The 14,031-nt window shown below is 39.8% G+C and overlaps 1 protein-coding gene across 3 annotated transcripts in view; it reads right to left on the bottom strand.

Moving 5' to 3' along the window:
• The window catches only part of tshz2 (teashirt zinc finger homeobox 2), a 538,497-nt gene that overhangs the window by 253,106 nt on the left and 271,360 nt on the right, over nucleotides 1–14,031 (bottom strand). For all 3 annotated transcript variants that reach the window (XM_073061628.1, XM_073061629.1, XM_073061630.1), the window contains one exon: nucleotides 5,147–8,247. In XM_073061628.1, coding sequence (XP_072917729.1) covers nucleotides 5,156–8,247 — 3,092 coding nt within the window. In that variant the 3' untranslated portion in view covers nucleotides 5,147–5,155. The remainder of the gene's footprint in view (nucleotides 1–5,146; nucleotides 8,248–14,031) is intronic.

Raw genomic sequence — 14,031 nt, 5'->3', positions numbered from 1 at the left:
GTATCCATCTCCACACCCGTTGCCGGCAGCCCATTCCACGCATTTACCACTCTTTGAGTAAATAACTTATCCCTGACATCTCCTTTGTACCTACACCCCAGCACCTTAAACCTCTGTCCTCATGTGGCAACCATTTCAACCCTGGGAAAAAGCCTCTGACTATCCACACTATCAATACCTCTCATCATGAATAAATAAGAAACATAACATAACTGAAAACTTTTGAAACCACATGTTTAATACAAGGTTAATTTCATTGTTAGGATTTCACAATTGCATGACCCTTTGATATTTCAGGTATAGGAATATATTGATTACTATTATAGCTTGATGAAAAATACCATTAATTAAGATCAGAATTTAAATAAGCCTTCTAAAAGGACCTATGGGTTAGATTTTATATATGTTCTACTTCTGAAAAGAAGGTCCAACAGACCAAGCCTTGGTGTCCAATCAGTTTATGAAGAGAACAGTGATTCCAAAGAATTTAATACCATAGCACTGGGCATACTGGACTATAAATAGCATGGAAATAACAATAAGTCTGAAAACATTATATATGTCATAAAACTTAAAACAGAATTAAATAGTATTTTCTGTTTGATGCAAGCTTCTTATACTGGCAATTATTAGTGATTTAGGCAGCAAATGTTGTCGGCTTATTTAGCCTCCATGTTGGAATTGAAACTGAAGACTGCTGTTTGATCAGGGCTAATTGATTCGTAATCAGATTGAATGTCACTGTGGCTGATGTATACTACAATGTGAAACCCAGATCAAAGCCGTTACTGACAGAATAATGGATTAAAATTTTATCCACTGGTTATTGGAGTCCATTTATTTGCAAATAATGGACCACAACGTGAATTTATATCACTCTGTTTCTTCTTTTAGTTTCTATAATTGACTTGTTTCCCGAATAAGTATCACTGCATTGGCTGGGGATGTATTGCCGCTTGAAGCAAGAATGCAAGGGTTTAACATTCCCACGTACACAATGTCTACAACAAGATCTGCATGAGAAATGGAAGTTACAGGAATATGCCTGTATTCACACACAAATAAGTTAATGGTCCTTGTTTCTGTTACTTCCCATCAAGGTGGAAGGGGAAGATTGGGGAGAGTGCTGGGAGGAATAGTGAGAATAGTGGCGATCAGATTATGTGGTGGGAGGCATAGACAAGGTGGATAGGGATCAGATTAAGTGATGAGAAATGTAGATAGGTGAGATAGGGTAGATAGCCAGTGTTGATTACACAAGATATGGGATGTTTAAAACTAAAGGTTTAAAGTGAGACAGAGTTTGTTGAAGGAGACCTGAGGGGGAAGATTTTCCACATAGGGAGTAGCTGGTTTCTGTAATAAGCTTCCAGAGGAGGTGGTGGAGGCAGGAATAGTAACAACATTTAAAAGGCATCTAAACAGGTACTTCAATGAACAAATTATCCAGGCAAGCAATGCAAGCAAGTGCGATCACTATCAGTAGGCACGATGATCGGAATAGATATGCTGTATGATTCAAAGAAGGAGGTGGGTAAAACATAGGTGGGGTCATGGGAAGAGATCTGAAGGGCCACGGAAGACATTGAAATTAAGCAGTCTCATCACAAGGTTGTGGATGGAAGGGGTAAGAGGGATTTTGAGGAAGAAGGCATTGAAGCCGTTTACAGGGATATCAGGGGAAAACAGAAACTTACCTTAATAAAGAATCTTCACTATGAACTCTCCCAATATGGGCAGGTAAAACTAAGCTATTTAATGAATGCAAGAGAAAGTGCTACGTATCAAATGTTAATGGGATTGAGTTAATTCTATGGTGAGAGGCATAGATAGTTTTGTGGCGCACTAAGATGTAGTTGTAGGTGAGGTTTATGTTCAGATGGCAAGTTCCCTGAGACTACACATTTTGTTGCTATTTCTGTATTCTACAAAGGGGCTAACTTCTTTGAAATTACTTTGCAATTGTGCACCACTCTAGTCAGATTAAGCAAATATCATATCTTTTAAACAAAAGCACAAAGATACCTCCAGTGAAATAAAGTGAAACATTTATTATGGTTTATCCATAGAATATTTTTATGAATGTAAAACCTAGTTAAGATTTTTACTGCTATGCTGTAGGTATTTCATTTGAGCAGTTCTGTAAGAGCAGCCTGTTCTGCTTTCAGCATGTTTGGATTTGAGTTAAAGATAAGGGGCTATATTGTTCAACTTAGGTATGTTATGGCAGCCAGTCAAGATGGTGGAATTGGGAGAAGGTTCTAGAAAATGCTGGGCAGAGAGGTTTTTGTGATGGACACTAGTGTGGGTCAAGGTCTCTTTGGCAGGAGCTGGGAGAAGACAGGAGGGAAGATAGTTGAGGGTGACATCCGTGTTGCACAAGGTGCTTGTGTTTTGTGAATGGCTTCAGGAAGGAAGGACCAATACTCCCCATGGGGAGCCATTCGTTTGAGATGGATTTCGAGTGACATTCGGAAGGTGGTGTGTGCTTTCACGCAGATCATGGGTCCAGTGCGTGAGTTAAAAACAACTTCAAGATGAGCTCCAACTTACGTGCACATTTGGACTGCGTTAACAGTAAATGGCCCTTTTTAATTTTTTTTCTTTTCTTTTTCCTACTAACTGTTTGATAAAGCTGAAATTTGTAAATATGCTTTCTTTATAATTGAATGCAGTGTACGATCCATTATTTCTTGCTGACGGCTAATTACATGGGGGTAGTATTTACAGATTATTTGCACAGGTCGGGGTTCAGGTGGTTGAGACATCCCAACTTCCCGGTTTTGGTGGGACCCAAGTCATACTGACTCCAGATGTACAGAGTTTGAGAGGGGTGAGTTTCTCACCACTGAATCCAGTGGCTGTTAACAAAGGGTCTAACTTTAGCTGAGTCTCTTGAGACGCCCGGTAAAAAGGGGTTTCATGAATATATATTTCTAATTCTGTACCAAAGACTGTTTTTATAAAATAAATATAGAAAAATGCATGCTTTTTGATTGTGGCCATGGTAAGCACTTCCTCCTCAGCTCTGCAAACAGTCTGTAGACTTTGACATGGTTGACCACACGATTTTCCCTCACATCTTTCCTTTATCGTCCACTTGAATAGAACTGCACTCAAATGGACATTTTCTTATCTATCCAATCAGAATATAATCCTGCTGTGGCTTATTACCATTTTCTTTTATATTCCCAAGGATATATGCTTGGAATCCTCTGATTTTCTATCCATATGTTGCTGCTTGGAAACATCATCGAAGAACACTGAAAATGGTGTGTGTGTGTGTGTGTGTGTGTGTGTGTGTGTGTGTGTGTGTGTGTGTGTGTGTGTGTGTGTGTGTGTGTGTGTGTGTGTGTGTGTGTGTGTGTGTGTGTGTGTGTGTGTGTGTGTGTGTGTGTGTGTGTGTGTGTGTGTGTAGGTTTCTGCCACAAACTTTGCTCTTTAGCCACAATTTATTTTACTTCCTCATTGTCCTACTCGCACAGCTTACCCATTCTCCAGTGTAATATATAGATTCTGATTTGCTGTTCAGATTTTCAGATAAGAGCTGGATGCGCCTATTCTATTTGGCTTTTAAAGACATGAGTCTATGCTGGATTGCCAAATAGCAGTTAAAACACTACTGGAAAATACAAATGAACACAGTAAATTTCAAGATATGCACACTGTGTTTACTGTCACCCATGCGCTCACCTCTCCATACCGTGTTCCATTACAAGCCGAAGAAGTGTGCATAACTGGTAGCCTAAAGTCATTTGTTTCACCCTAGTGTCAAAAGACAAACTTCTTCACCCCCACCAGCCTTCCCCATGTCCAGTCTATTTATCATCAGTTTCAATGAAAAATGATGTAGCAAAAATATATAAAATGTATTATTTTTGCTGGGTAACACGCTGAGATAGTGACAGATTAGATATGAAAACAAACAGATATAGTAAACATCTTAAGAGTAGTTCAAGTAAAGAAGTAATTGGTGTAGCATTTGTAATAAGCTTTATACCTCACATTTGTATCAAATGCTTCAGATGTTTTTTTCTCTCATTTAGTAAGCCAATGCTGTATTATCCATTACAGTGCTCAGCAGCAAATCCTAGCAAACCTCTCTACAATACATTCTGTTTGACTTTTACTGAAAAAATCTGCTTTTCTTCACAGGAAACTGCAAGGGATGTTTGATCATGCAATTAACATGTTCAACAAAAATGCTTAATATAGAATTCCTTCCACAGTGAAACAAATGCAAAAAAAAACCTTACTTTATCCATAAATGATTATTTACAGAGGCTTGTATTCTGAAAAGCACATGTACAGTCACTAAATTTTCTCTTCATTTTTGTACAAATAAATATTTTAAAGATATAAAATATATACTTATTTATAGAAAGGTATTTTACCATATATGAATTGTTTTACAATAACAAGCAGGAGATTGAAAATGTAGTATCTGAGGCAAATATATTGCATCTGCTGCTGTTAACTGATTCTGAAACATTGCTTGCAGTAGTAAATTGTGAACATTGTCAAAGCACAGCATAGACTCCTAATGATTCAGCAGTGCTTTTAACACTGTGTCCAATTTCCTTTTACATTGATGTTAATGTAAAAGAAAGCTAGGTAACATACATGCTCTGGGATTTTTCTGTTTGTGTGCTGTTGTTCGATTCAAATGCTTGTAAACACACTTTCAATATTTCTAGTAGTTGATAGTGCTTCTGTGTTCAAATTGCTTGGGAGGTCATCAAACGTCTAACTAAATGCCATTGTAAATGGCTGTGACAATCATAAGGCAGACAATATTGAATGGCATTAACAGTGAGTAGGTGAAGAAGGGTACTTTATTGTGCTGACCGAGAAACAAACAACTAAGTACACGATGTAAAATTTCACAAACACACCTGCATTTTATTGATCTCAAGTATAGCAAGCCACCTTCAATCAAGATGATAGCATTGGACTTTGGAAGTAAGTATCTCCAATTTAAATATTTTCCTGGGATGATCCCAAGTTAGTAAAACTAAAAAGCATTTTGAAGGCTTAACTGCTACTCTGGAGAAATGCATTTTGCTTAATATAATTTACAGTGACTCACCTTTATAATGTGAATTAGACAACTAAATGACTTAATAGGAACAGTTTTGATGCTCACCTTGAGATGCTATTCTTCCTCTAGTTCAGTTACATACTGCGAATGATTCTCTGGTGACTTCCCATGTGTTTTGCTGAGATGCAGTTTTACTGCATGCTTGCTAGCAAAAGTTCGATTGCACAGATTACACTGGAACTTGCTGCCTATGTCTTCATCTGCTGCAGCTGGTCCTGTTGACTTCTCAGACGCTACTTTAGACACTTCTTGCTCCCCTCTTGCATGCTGTACAGAAATTTTTGCCATGTCTTTCATGGTGAAGCCCAAGTGGGATTCCAAATGACCAATGTATGTGGAAGGAGTCCTAAACTGGGAGGCACAATCATTGCAGTAGAAAATTGGATGCCCTGTGTCTAAATTCTTAAGGAATTTTGTTCCACCTGTCTTTCTCAATTGATATTTTACATTGGCAAGCCAGTGACTTATGGTAGTCATGGTGAGTCCAGTAAACTTTGAAATATGCATACGGTCTTGTGGACCTAGATCAGATAATAAATATTTGCCTTCTCCTGTCTGCCACAGACTTGCAGCAAATTGGGCCTGCAAGATAAGAAGATGTTGGGGATTCCAGTTTGACTGCCTTCCTTTCCTTTTCTGAACAGGTAAAAATTCCATTGACACATCTTCAAAGCTCCTCACATCAGTCTCTAACCTTTCTGTTGTCATCTTTGATGAGGTAGAAGGTTTTGGTGTTGTACCCTTTGGGAGGACCTTTACCATATCAGCAATATCAGATAAAGCATGTTTGGAAGGTAATGAAGTAAAAGGTTTGACAGGGTTTGTTTGGATGGTTGTGCCACTCTTCGATTTGGTGAGATCTATTGGCTGATCACTGCTTTCATAGTAGTAACTATCAGCAACATTAGATGGCTTTATTAAACTTGGCGGTGAAGCTGATTTCTCCAACAAACTTTTATTTAGTCTACAAAGCATAGTTACAGGGTCTACATTTGAGTTAAGGGGCTTGGCAGCTTTGCCAAGATGAGTATTCATTATCGATTGCAATGCACTAAGTGGGCTGACAGAAAGGTGTTCAGATGGATGATCTGTGATGACAGACAGTCCAGAACATCCATTGGTTAATGAAAAATTGGGAGATCCTTTATCACTTTTTGTAGGCTCGTTCTTGAAATTTTGTTTCATTTCTTCAGCATCCTTCAAACATGGTGAGTCCGCCTTTGGGAGATCACTGACAGTCTCTGTTTTTATTGGACTCTCACTTTCTGTTTTACATGGCAAAGTTAGGGTGGACTGAAGATTTAACTTTGGATCGCTTTTCTCAATACTGTTTTCTTCCAGCTTGGATAAAATCTGGTCATGAACTGGGCTAACTGGCTCTTCCTTGATTTGGTCACTGTTGGACGGAATGCCTTGGTTTTGGCTGCTTGTAATTACAGAGAAATACCTGACTTTTGGAGCTATTGGCTTCAGGTTTGGCTTAACTTGCATTATTTGAGTACCAAGCTGCACAGGTTTAATAATCCCTGGAAGCTGATAGGCAGCATGGATGCTGGGATATGCACTCCAGCTTGGGCTCCCTGTTTGGGCCTTGTTAATGGCTGAAGTAACAGTGTTTTCAAGTGATTTAAGAATATCACCACCTCCCTTTGAGCTCTCCTCCAGATCTTCTTCTCTTATGTATTGGTATTGAAGTGTGGAGCCAAATATCTTTTCTGGGTTGTCACCTTTGCAATCATCTTTATCTTTAGGTGGTTTCTCCATTTCCTCTGGTGTCTCTTGCCTTTCTTCTTCAGTTTTGTTATCCTCAGCTGTTGGTGGAGTTAAAGAATCTGGAGGCAATTTGCTGACTGGTGCCAGAGGTTGGATTTCACTTGATGGTGCTTCTGTGACAGACTGTGCTTTGTCCACAGCCAAAGGATCAAAAACAATCTGTTTTCCCTTTTTTGATGCAGAATTTGTGACCTTAAGAAAATGCCCCGTCACCATCATGTGAGCAGTGAGCTGCTGTAGTGTATCATGAGAGCTTCCACATTCCATACACTTCAGAATCTGAGATTTACAGGCTTCAAATTGCCAAGTATAGCTGGCACCGTTTTGATAACCATACCGATTGTTCGATGACACATAGGGGTTTGAGTTCTTTTGTGCTTCACCCGTGAATGTCCCTGCAACTCCAGTTGTTGAATCTGGTGAACAAGGCTGGTTGACTTCATGATGGGCCCGTTTTTTAGTGGGAGGGACTAACTTTGATCCAATGGGTGGCATTGGTTCCTTCAGAGGCACTTTCTGGTAATGTTTTGTTTTAATCATATGAACACTCAAGTCTTGAAGGGAATCAAAGGAATAACCACAGTACATGCACTTTAAAACTTTCTGGGCATCATGCATACCATCCATTTCCTGCAAAGCCCGTTTTCGTGACTTTGTCCAACTGTTGTTTGGGTCCAAGTTTTTTTTGTGGTTATCATCTTGGTAATGACCTGTATCATTCATGTGCACAGTTAGTTCTACCAAAGTGTCATATGCTGCACTACATTCTCGGCAACGAAACCTACTGGCACCTGTGAAGACAGTCCCAAACAATTTGTTATTTTGTCTGTACAACTGCACTGAACTGAAAAGATTTGGCTTAGGCACTGGTCTGCCAGAAGATGACTGCTGAAATGTTTTGGATAATGCATCTTGATGCCAATCAAAGCTACTTTTGGTGCTTTCGTTGCTGCTTTTGCAGCTTGTCCTTTCTGCCTTTGACTGCTTGAGGTCAAAGCCTAGACTCGACCAATACGAATCAGACAAAAAGCTGGCATAAACAGCTCTCATTGCTCCTAAACTGTTCTGCTGGTCACTCTTTGTCTCTCCATTTGATTCCTCCTCCTTTTCTTGCCCATCTCGGGAAGAAATACTTTTAAAATCAGCCAATCGGTCACTGGTATCACTTATGTGTGAATCACACTCTACATCCTGGTTGGACATTGCACTAACTGGAGAATTCTGGTAGCTGTAGCTGCCTTTGCTGTCCTCCTCTTCCTCTTCCTCTTCTTCCGTGCACATGTAACCATTGCCTTGTAATTCCTCAACAGAAGGGCTGGCATCTTCTCCCTCTCTCAGTTCTCCCGTCTTTAAATCTTCTTCAGGGACATACACTGAAATACAAAGTAATATTGATATTTTAACTATCATAAATTGAGTCTGAAGAAAAATGCTTCATGTTGGCACAAAGAACAAATTTCCTTCCACCCCTCCACACATTCCCACTTCCTCTTCCCCAGTCACGTTCAATTTAATGAGGTTAAATCTCCCCCTTCTGTAAATTTGTATTTATTTATTTGCATGCTCAATGTTCTTCTCTTTCCTAAACCCATAATCACACAAAGGTAAATTTTCATTTGATAAATTTGGTTGCAAAATAAGAAATGAGACAAATTCAAACAAATTCTCTTTAAAAAAAAGTAACAGATCCAACATCTTAATGATCAACTGTAGAAAGTTCATGTTTTATATGATAACATTCTACTGAAACTTTTTTGTTTAGTTAATTTCACGGTCCAATTTTGTTCAAGTTTGTCCTCATTAATGGAAGGGCTGGCAATGGAAAAATAGTCACTATCAGCACCCAAGTAACAGTTTGCTCACAACAGGTGCAGGAAGGGTGTGGTTATCATTCCTTAAGGTTGTAATAGCCATGGGGGATGGGAGTAGTATGGATAAGTTTCCACTACCTATTAAATGCTCCTAATAGTTTATGTCTCAAATAGCCTCTGACAACCAAGTTCAGCTTCTGGCCTTCACATTTGGCTTAGATTCTAAGCCGGTGGAACTGTTTCTACTGATGGAAGGGACAAAAGTGGCTTACTGGCGCCTTAAGCAGACAGAGCTCATTAGCTGTTGTTGGCAGCTCATCTAGGAGAAGGAATACTCAGAGGTGGATTCGGGAGTAATCCCTGAGGAAAAATCAGGAGCTGGGGTCCTTAAGGCAGTCCTACGTTGAGTTCAACAATGACTGGCAACTCTTGGGATGCCTCTGGTGCCAAACTGTATCAGTCTCTGCTATTCCTTTGGATTCATCAGCTGTGGAGGGGGAGCCTCCTGCACAGGCAACAGCTTGCTCTCCATATTTTACTTCCCTGGCTGCGTATCAACTTCAACAGCTAAGAGGCAACATCCATGGTTGATATCCATGTTTATAGTAGTGTATAAGCAGAATATAAAGCCCTAGCCTTTGTGTCTGAAGTGATCCTCTGTCTATACAGGTGCAATATGCCTGAGAAAATTATATTTATTATAGATGGCTTCCTACACAGAATTCTATATCTCTTTGTCACACTTGCATACTGAGGAATTGTTCCTCCTTTGAACTACATAAAAGAAATATAACAAGGCAGACAAGTCTTGCAGCTGAGTGCAGTTAACTGCTACACACAATCATTAGAGTATTACTGAGAAGTAATGGATAAATTAATTTTCTCCAGCCATGAGTATGATCTATCAACGCAAATTTATCAGTGATGGTCATGGAACACTGTGAGTGAGGAGCAGCCGCTCACATGACTACACTTTTACCCAGGCTTGAGAAATTTTACGGGCTGATGTTCAGATTGGACAGAATTGTCCTGATTCCTGGACCTGAACCATGGAATTAACCAAACAAAGCTGAAGAGAATGGAACTCAGGAATTTATAACCACTGGGCCACATTTTCAGCACCTCTGTCACATAACAAGTGAGAAATAGTAGGTAGAAGAGGGCTGGGAAATTCCAAGTAGACTAAACTTGCAATTGTACACCAAAGAAAACATAATTCACAAGCAAATAACCAAGCAATATTTTAAGTGGATCATGTAGGGACAGGTTTAGGGAAGGGAGTGTAAACTGCAGTGCAAGGTTATACTGAATTTTACCTCTGTTATCAAAGTAGCAGCCATGTATCCCAAAACTTTCAAGAAAAAACAGAAAACATAAAAGACCACAGTAACTACATTTGATGGCCTCCAAAATAAGACCACAGGATCATAAGACACAGGAGAATTGGGCCATTTGGCCCATTGAGTCTGCTCCACCATTCAATCATAGCTGATTTATTCTCCCTCTCAAACACATTTAAAGAGTTTTTTACAGATTAGCTTTACTTGTCACATGCATACGTAATATTGAAACATACAGTGAAATGCATCATTCGCATCAAAACAGTTCAGCCAAGGTTTAGACAGCATACAAGTGTGCCAGCATAGCATGTGCACAACTCACTAACCCTAACTGTACATCTTTGGAATGTGGAGGAAACACGAACACACAAAAGAAACACATGCAGTCACGGGGAGAACATACAAATTCCTTTCAGACATTGGTGGAAATTGAACAGCGCTGTTACAGCCGGTGCAGTATTAAAGAGCGTTACATTAAACACTACACTATCTAGCCTCTCCCTGTAACTAATCAAGAAATTATCAACCTCCACTTTAAATATAGCTAATGACGTGGACTTCACAGCTGTGCGTGGCAATGAATTCCACAGATTCACCACTCTCTGCAAAATAAATTCATCTTCATCACTTTTCTAAAGGTACGGCTTTCAATTTGAGGCTATGCCCTCTGATCCTAGACTCTTCCACCATTGGAAACATCCTCTCCACATTCACTCTATTCAGGCCTTTCAATATTTGGTAGATTTCAATGAGACCCTCCTCATTCTTCTAAACCCCAGCAGATGCAGGCCCAGAGCCATCCAACACTCCTCAGACATTAACCCTATCGTTCCCTCTCTCCCCCTGCCCCCCCGGTCATTCTGTGAACCTTCTCTGGGCCATGTCCAATGCCAGCACATCCTTTCTTAGATATGGGGCCCAAAGCTGCTCACCATACTCCAAACGTTGTCTGATTAATGCTTTATAATGTCTCAGCATTACATCCATGATTTTATATACTAGTCCTCTGAAATGAATGCTAACATTGCATTTGCCTTCCTTATCACTCACTCAGCCTGCAAGTCAACCTTAATGGAATCCTGCAGTGAAACTCTTAAATCCCTTTACACCTGATTTCTGAATTTGCTTCTATTTAGAAAATAGTCTATCCCTTTACTCCTTCCACCAAACTGCATGACCATACACTGTATTCCATCTGCCACTTTTTTGCCCATTTTCCTAATCTGTCCAAGTCCTTCTGCAGAATCTCTGCTTCCTCAACACTATCTGCTCCTCCACCTACCTTTGCACTGTCATCAAACTTGGCCAAAAAACCATAAAATTCCATTACCAAGATCATTAACAAAAAGCAGTAGACTTAACACCATTCCCTGTTGAACATCATTAGTCACCTGCAGTCACCAGCAAAGGCCCTCTTTATTCACACTCTTGCCTTCTGCCAGTTAGCCAATCTTCTCCCCACACTAATATCTTTTCTTTAATGCCTTTCAACACACACAAAATGCTGGAGTAACTTAGCAGGCCAGGCAGAATCTATGGAAAGAGTAAATAGTCTATGTTTTGGGCCAAGACCCTTCATCAATTCTTCATCAGGGCTGTCTGGACATCAACTGTTTACTCTTTTCCATAGATGCTGCCTGGCCTGCTGAGTTTCTCCAGCATTTTGTGTGTTGCTTTAATGCCTTTTGTTAGTTTTTTGAATCGTCCAAAACCTCTAGCCTTCCACTAATGTTTGGTATGATTCCAGAGATGAAGGGATTAACCTATGAGGAGAGATTCAGTCGCCTGGGAATATACTCTCTGGAATTCAGAAGAATGAGAGGGAATCTTATAGAAACATATAAAATTTTGAAAGGGATAGATAAGATAGAAGTAGGAAAGTTGTTTCCATTGGTAAATGAGACTGGAACTAGGGGACATTGTCTCAAGATTCAAGGAAGAAGATTTAGGACAGAGATAAGAAGAAACTGTTTTTCCCAGAGAGTGGTGAATCTGTGGAATTCTCTGCTGAGAGAAGCAGTTAAAACTTCTTCACTAAATATACAGTTGTTAAGATATAGTTAGATATATTTTTACATAGTAGGGGAATTAAGGGTTATGGGGAAAAGGCAGGTAGATGGAGCTGAGTTTATGGACAGACCAGCCATGATCTTATTGAATGGTGGGGCAGGCTCGATGGGCCAGATGGCCTACTTCTGCTCCTATATCTTGTGTTCTTATGTTATAATGAATGATTGCTTTTTTGTTCTTATGCTGCCTTTGACTTCCCTTATCGGCCACAGTTGCTTTATCCTCCCTTTAAAACACCTCTTCTTCTTTGTGATGAACTGGTTCTGAGTTGCCTGAATTACACGTAGAAATTTCAGCTATTGCGGTTCTATCATCAGCACTGCTAGTGTCCTCTTCCAAACAACTTTGGCCAGGTCCTCTCTTATGCCTCTGTAGTTCCCTTTACTCCACTGTAATACCAATACATCTGATTTGAGCTTCTCCCTCTCGAATTACAGGGTGAATTCTATCATATTATGATCAATGCAACCAAAGGGTTCCTTTAGCTTAGCTCCATAATCAAAATTGGTTCATTACACAACACCCAATCCAGAATTGCCTTTTCCCTAGTGGGCTCAACTACAATCTGCTCTAAAGCCATCTCATAGGCATTCAACAAATTCCTTCTCTTTTCATCCAGTGCCAACCTGATTTTCCCAATTTACCTGCATATTGAAATCCACCACGACCTTCATAACATTGCCCTTTTTACATGTCTTTTCCATCTCCTGCTGTAATTTGTAACCCACAGCCTGGCTATTTTCAGAGGCAGGTATATAACACCCATTAGTTCCTTTTTATCTTTGCAGTTTCTTAACGCTACCCACAGAATTCTACATCTTCTGATCTTTGTCATTTCTTTCTAAGGATTTCATTTTAATTTTTACCAACTAAGCCACTTCACCCCTCTGCCTACCTGCTTGTCCTTTCAATATGATGTGAATATATGTACGATGTTATGCTCACAGCTGTGATCTTCTTTCAACCATGACTCGTGATGCCCACAACATCATACCTGCCAGTTTCTGTGCTACAAGGAATTGAGAGCCAGAGTTTGCGATACATCAATCTTATTGACCTTGTGTCAGATGTACACAACATTCATGCTGCCACATGACTGCTAGTAATAGCCACACTGTTTCTAACCTCAGGACTTCATCACACAGGCTAATTTTCACGAGTAAATAGCAACAACTCAGATTTGTTAGCAATGATTAAAGCCAGCCATCAACCCTTAAAGGGGAAGAGTCTTGTGGTTGCAGCAAATAGGAAAAGAATGAATATAACTGTAAATACTGTGCATATGCAACACTACTCTTCACATCCTATTTTCTCAGCATTGCGTAATCTCTGCACTCCAAGCTGTGAATGCCACAAATATACACCTTTGATTTACTAACCCAACTATCACCAAACCTGACTCTTCTCAATTTCTCCTTTCAGTTAACCAAGAAGTTTCATCTTCCAAAACGCTTAGGAGAGCAAGGTAGAACCAGAAACTGTAGGACAGCACATCCCGGAAGCTAAATGCCATTACATGATTTTAACTAGCTGTTTGATGTATTTAAATGCAGCTACATTTGTTCTACACCTCGCGATAGACTGGCATCCTATCCGGGGGGGAAGAATCTCGTACTCTCAGTCACTTCACACCACGGAAATCGGCAAAAGCACTGGCCAGATGAGCCTCTAAGTCTCGGGACAGACTTTAACTTAACATTTGTTCTACACACAAGAGATCTCAGCATGGATTAACACCTTAACAACATCTCTGGAAAGCTGGAGCAACTGTATCAACACTTTGATTACTTTAACTTTCTCTTAGACACTGATGAACAACATGGCAGAAACAGTGAGGCCAACATCACGAAAAAATACATGATCCATTCTCGGTATCTGAACTACACACCTTCGAATTCAAGGCGAAATAATGGCCCATCTTAAACTGATCGCTATG

The sequence above is a fragment of the Hemitrygon akajei genome, chromosome 11 (genome assembly GCF_048418815.1).
Source record: "Hemitrygon akajei chromosome 11, sHemAka1.3, whole genome shotgun sequence".
NCBI lineage: Eukaryota > Metazoa > Chordata > Chondrichthyes > Myliobatiformes > Dasyatidae > Hemitrygon > Hemitrygon akajei.
The sequence above is the reverse complement of the archived record's forward strand: the minus strand, read 5'-3'. Positions and strand labels throughout refer to the sequence as shown.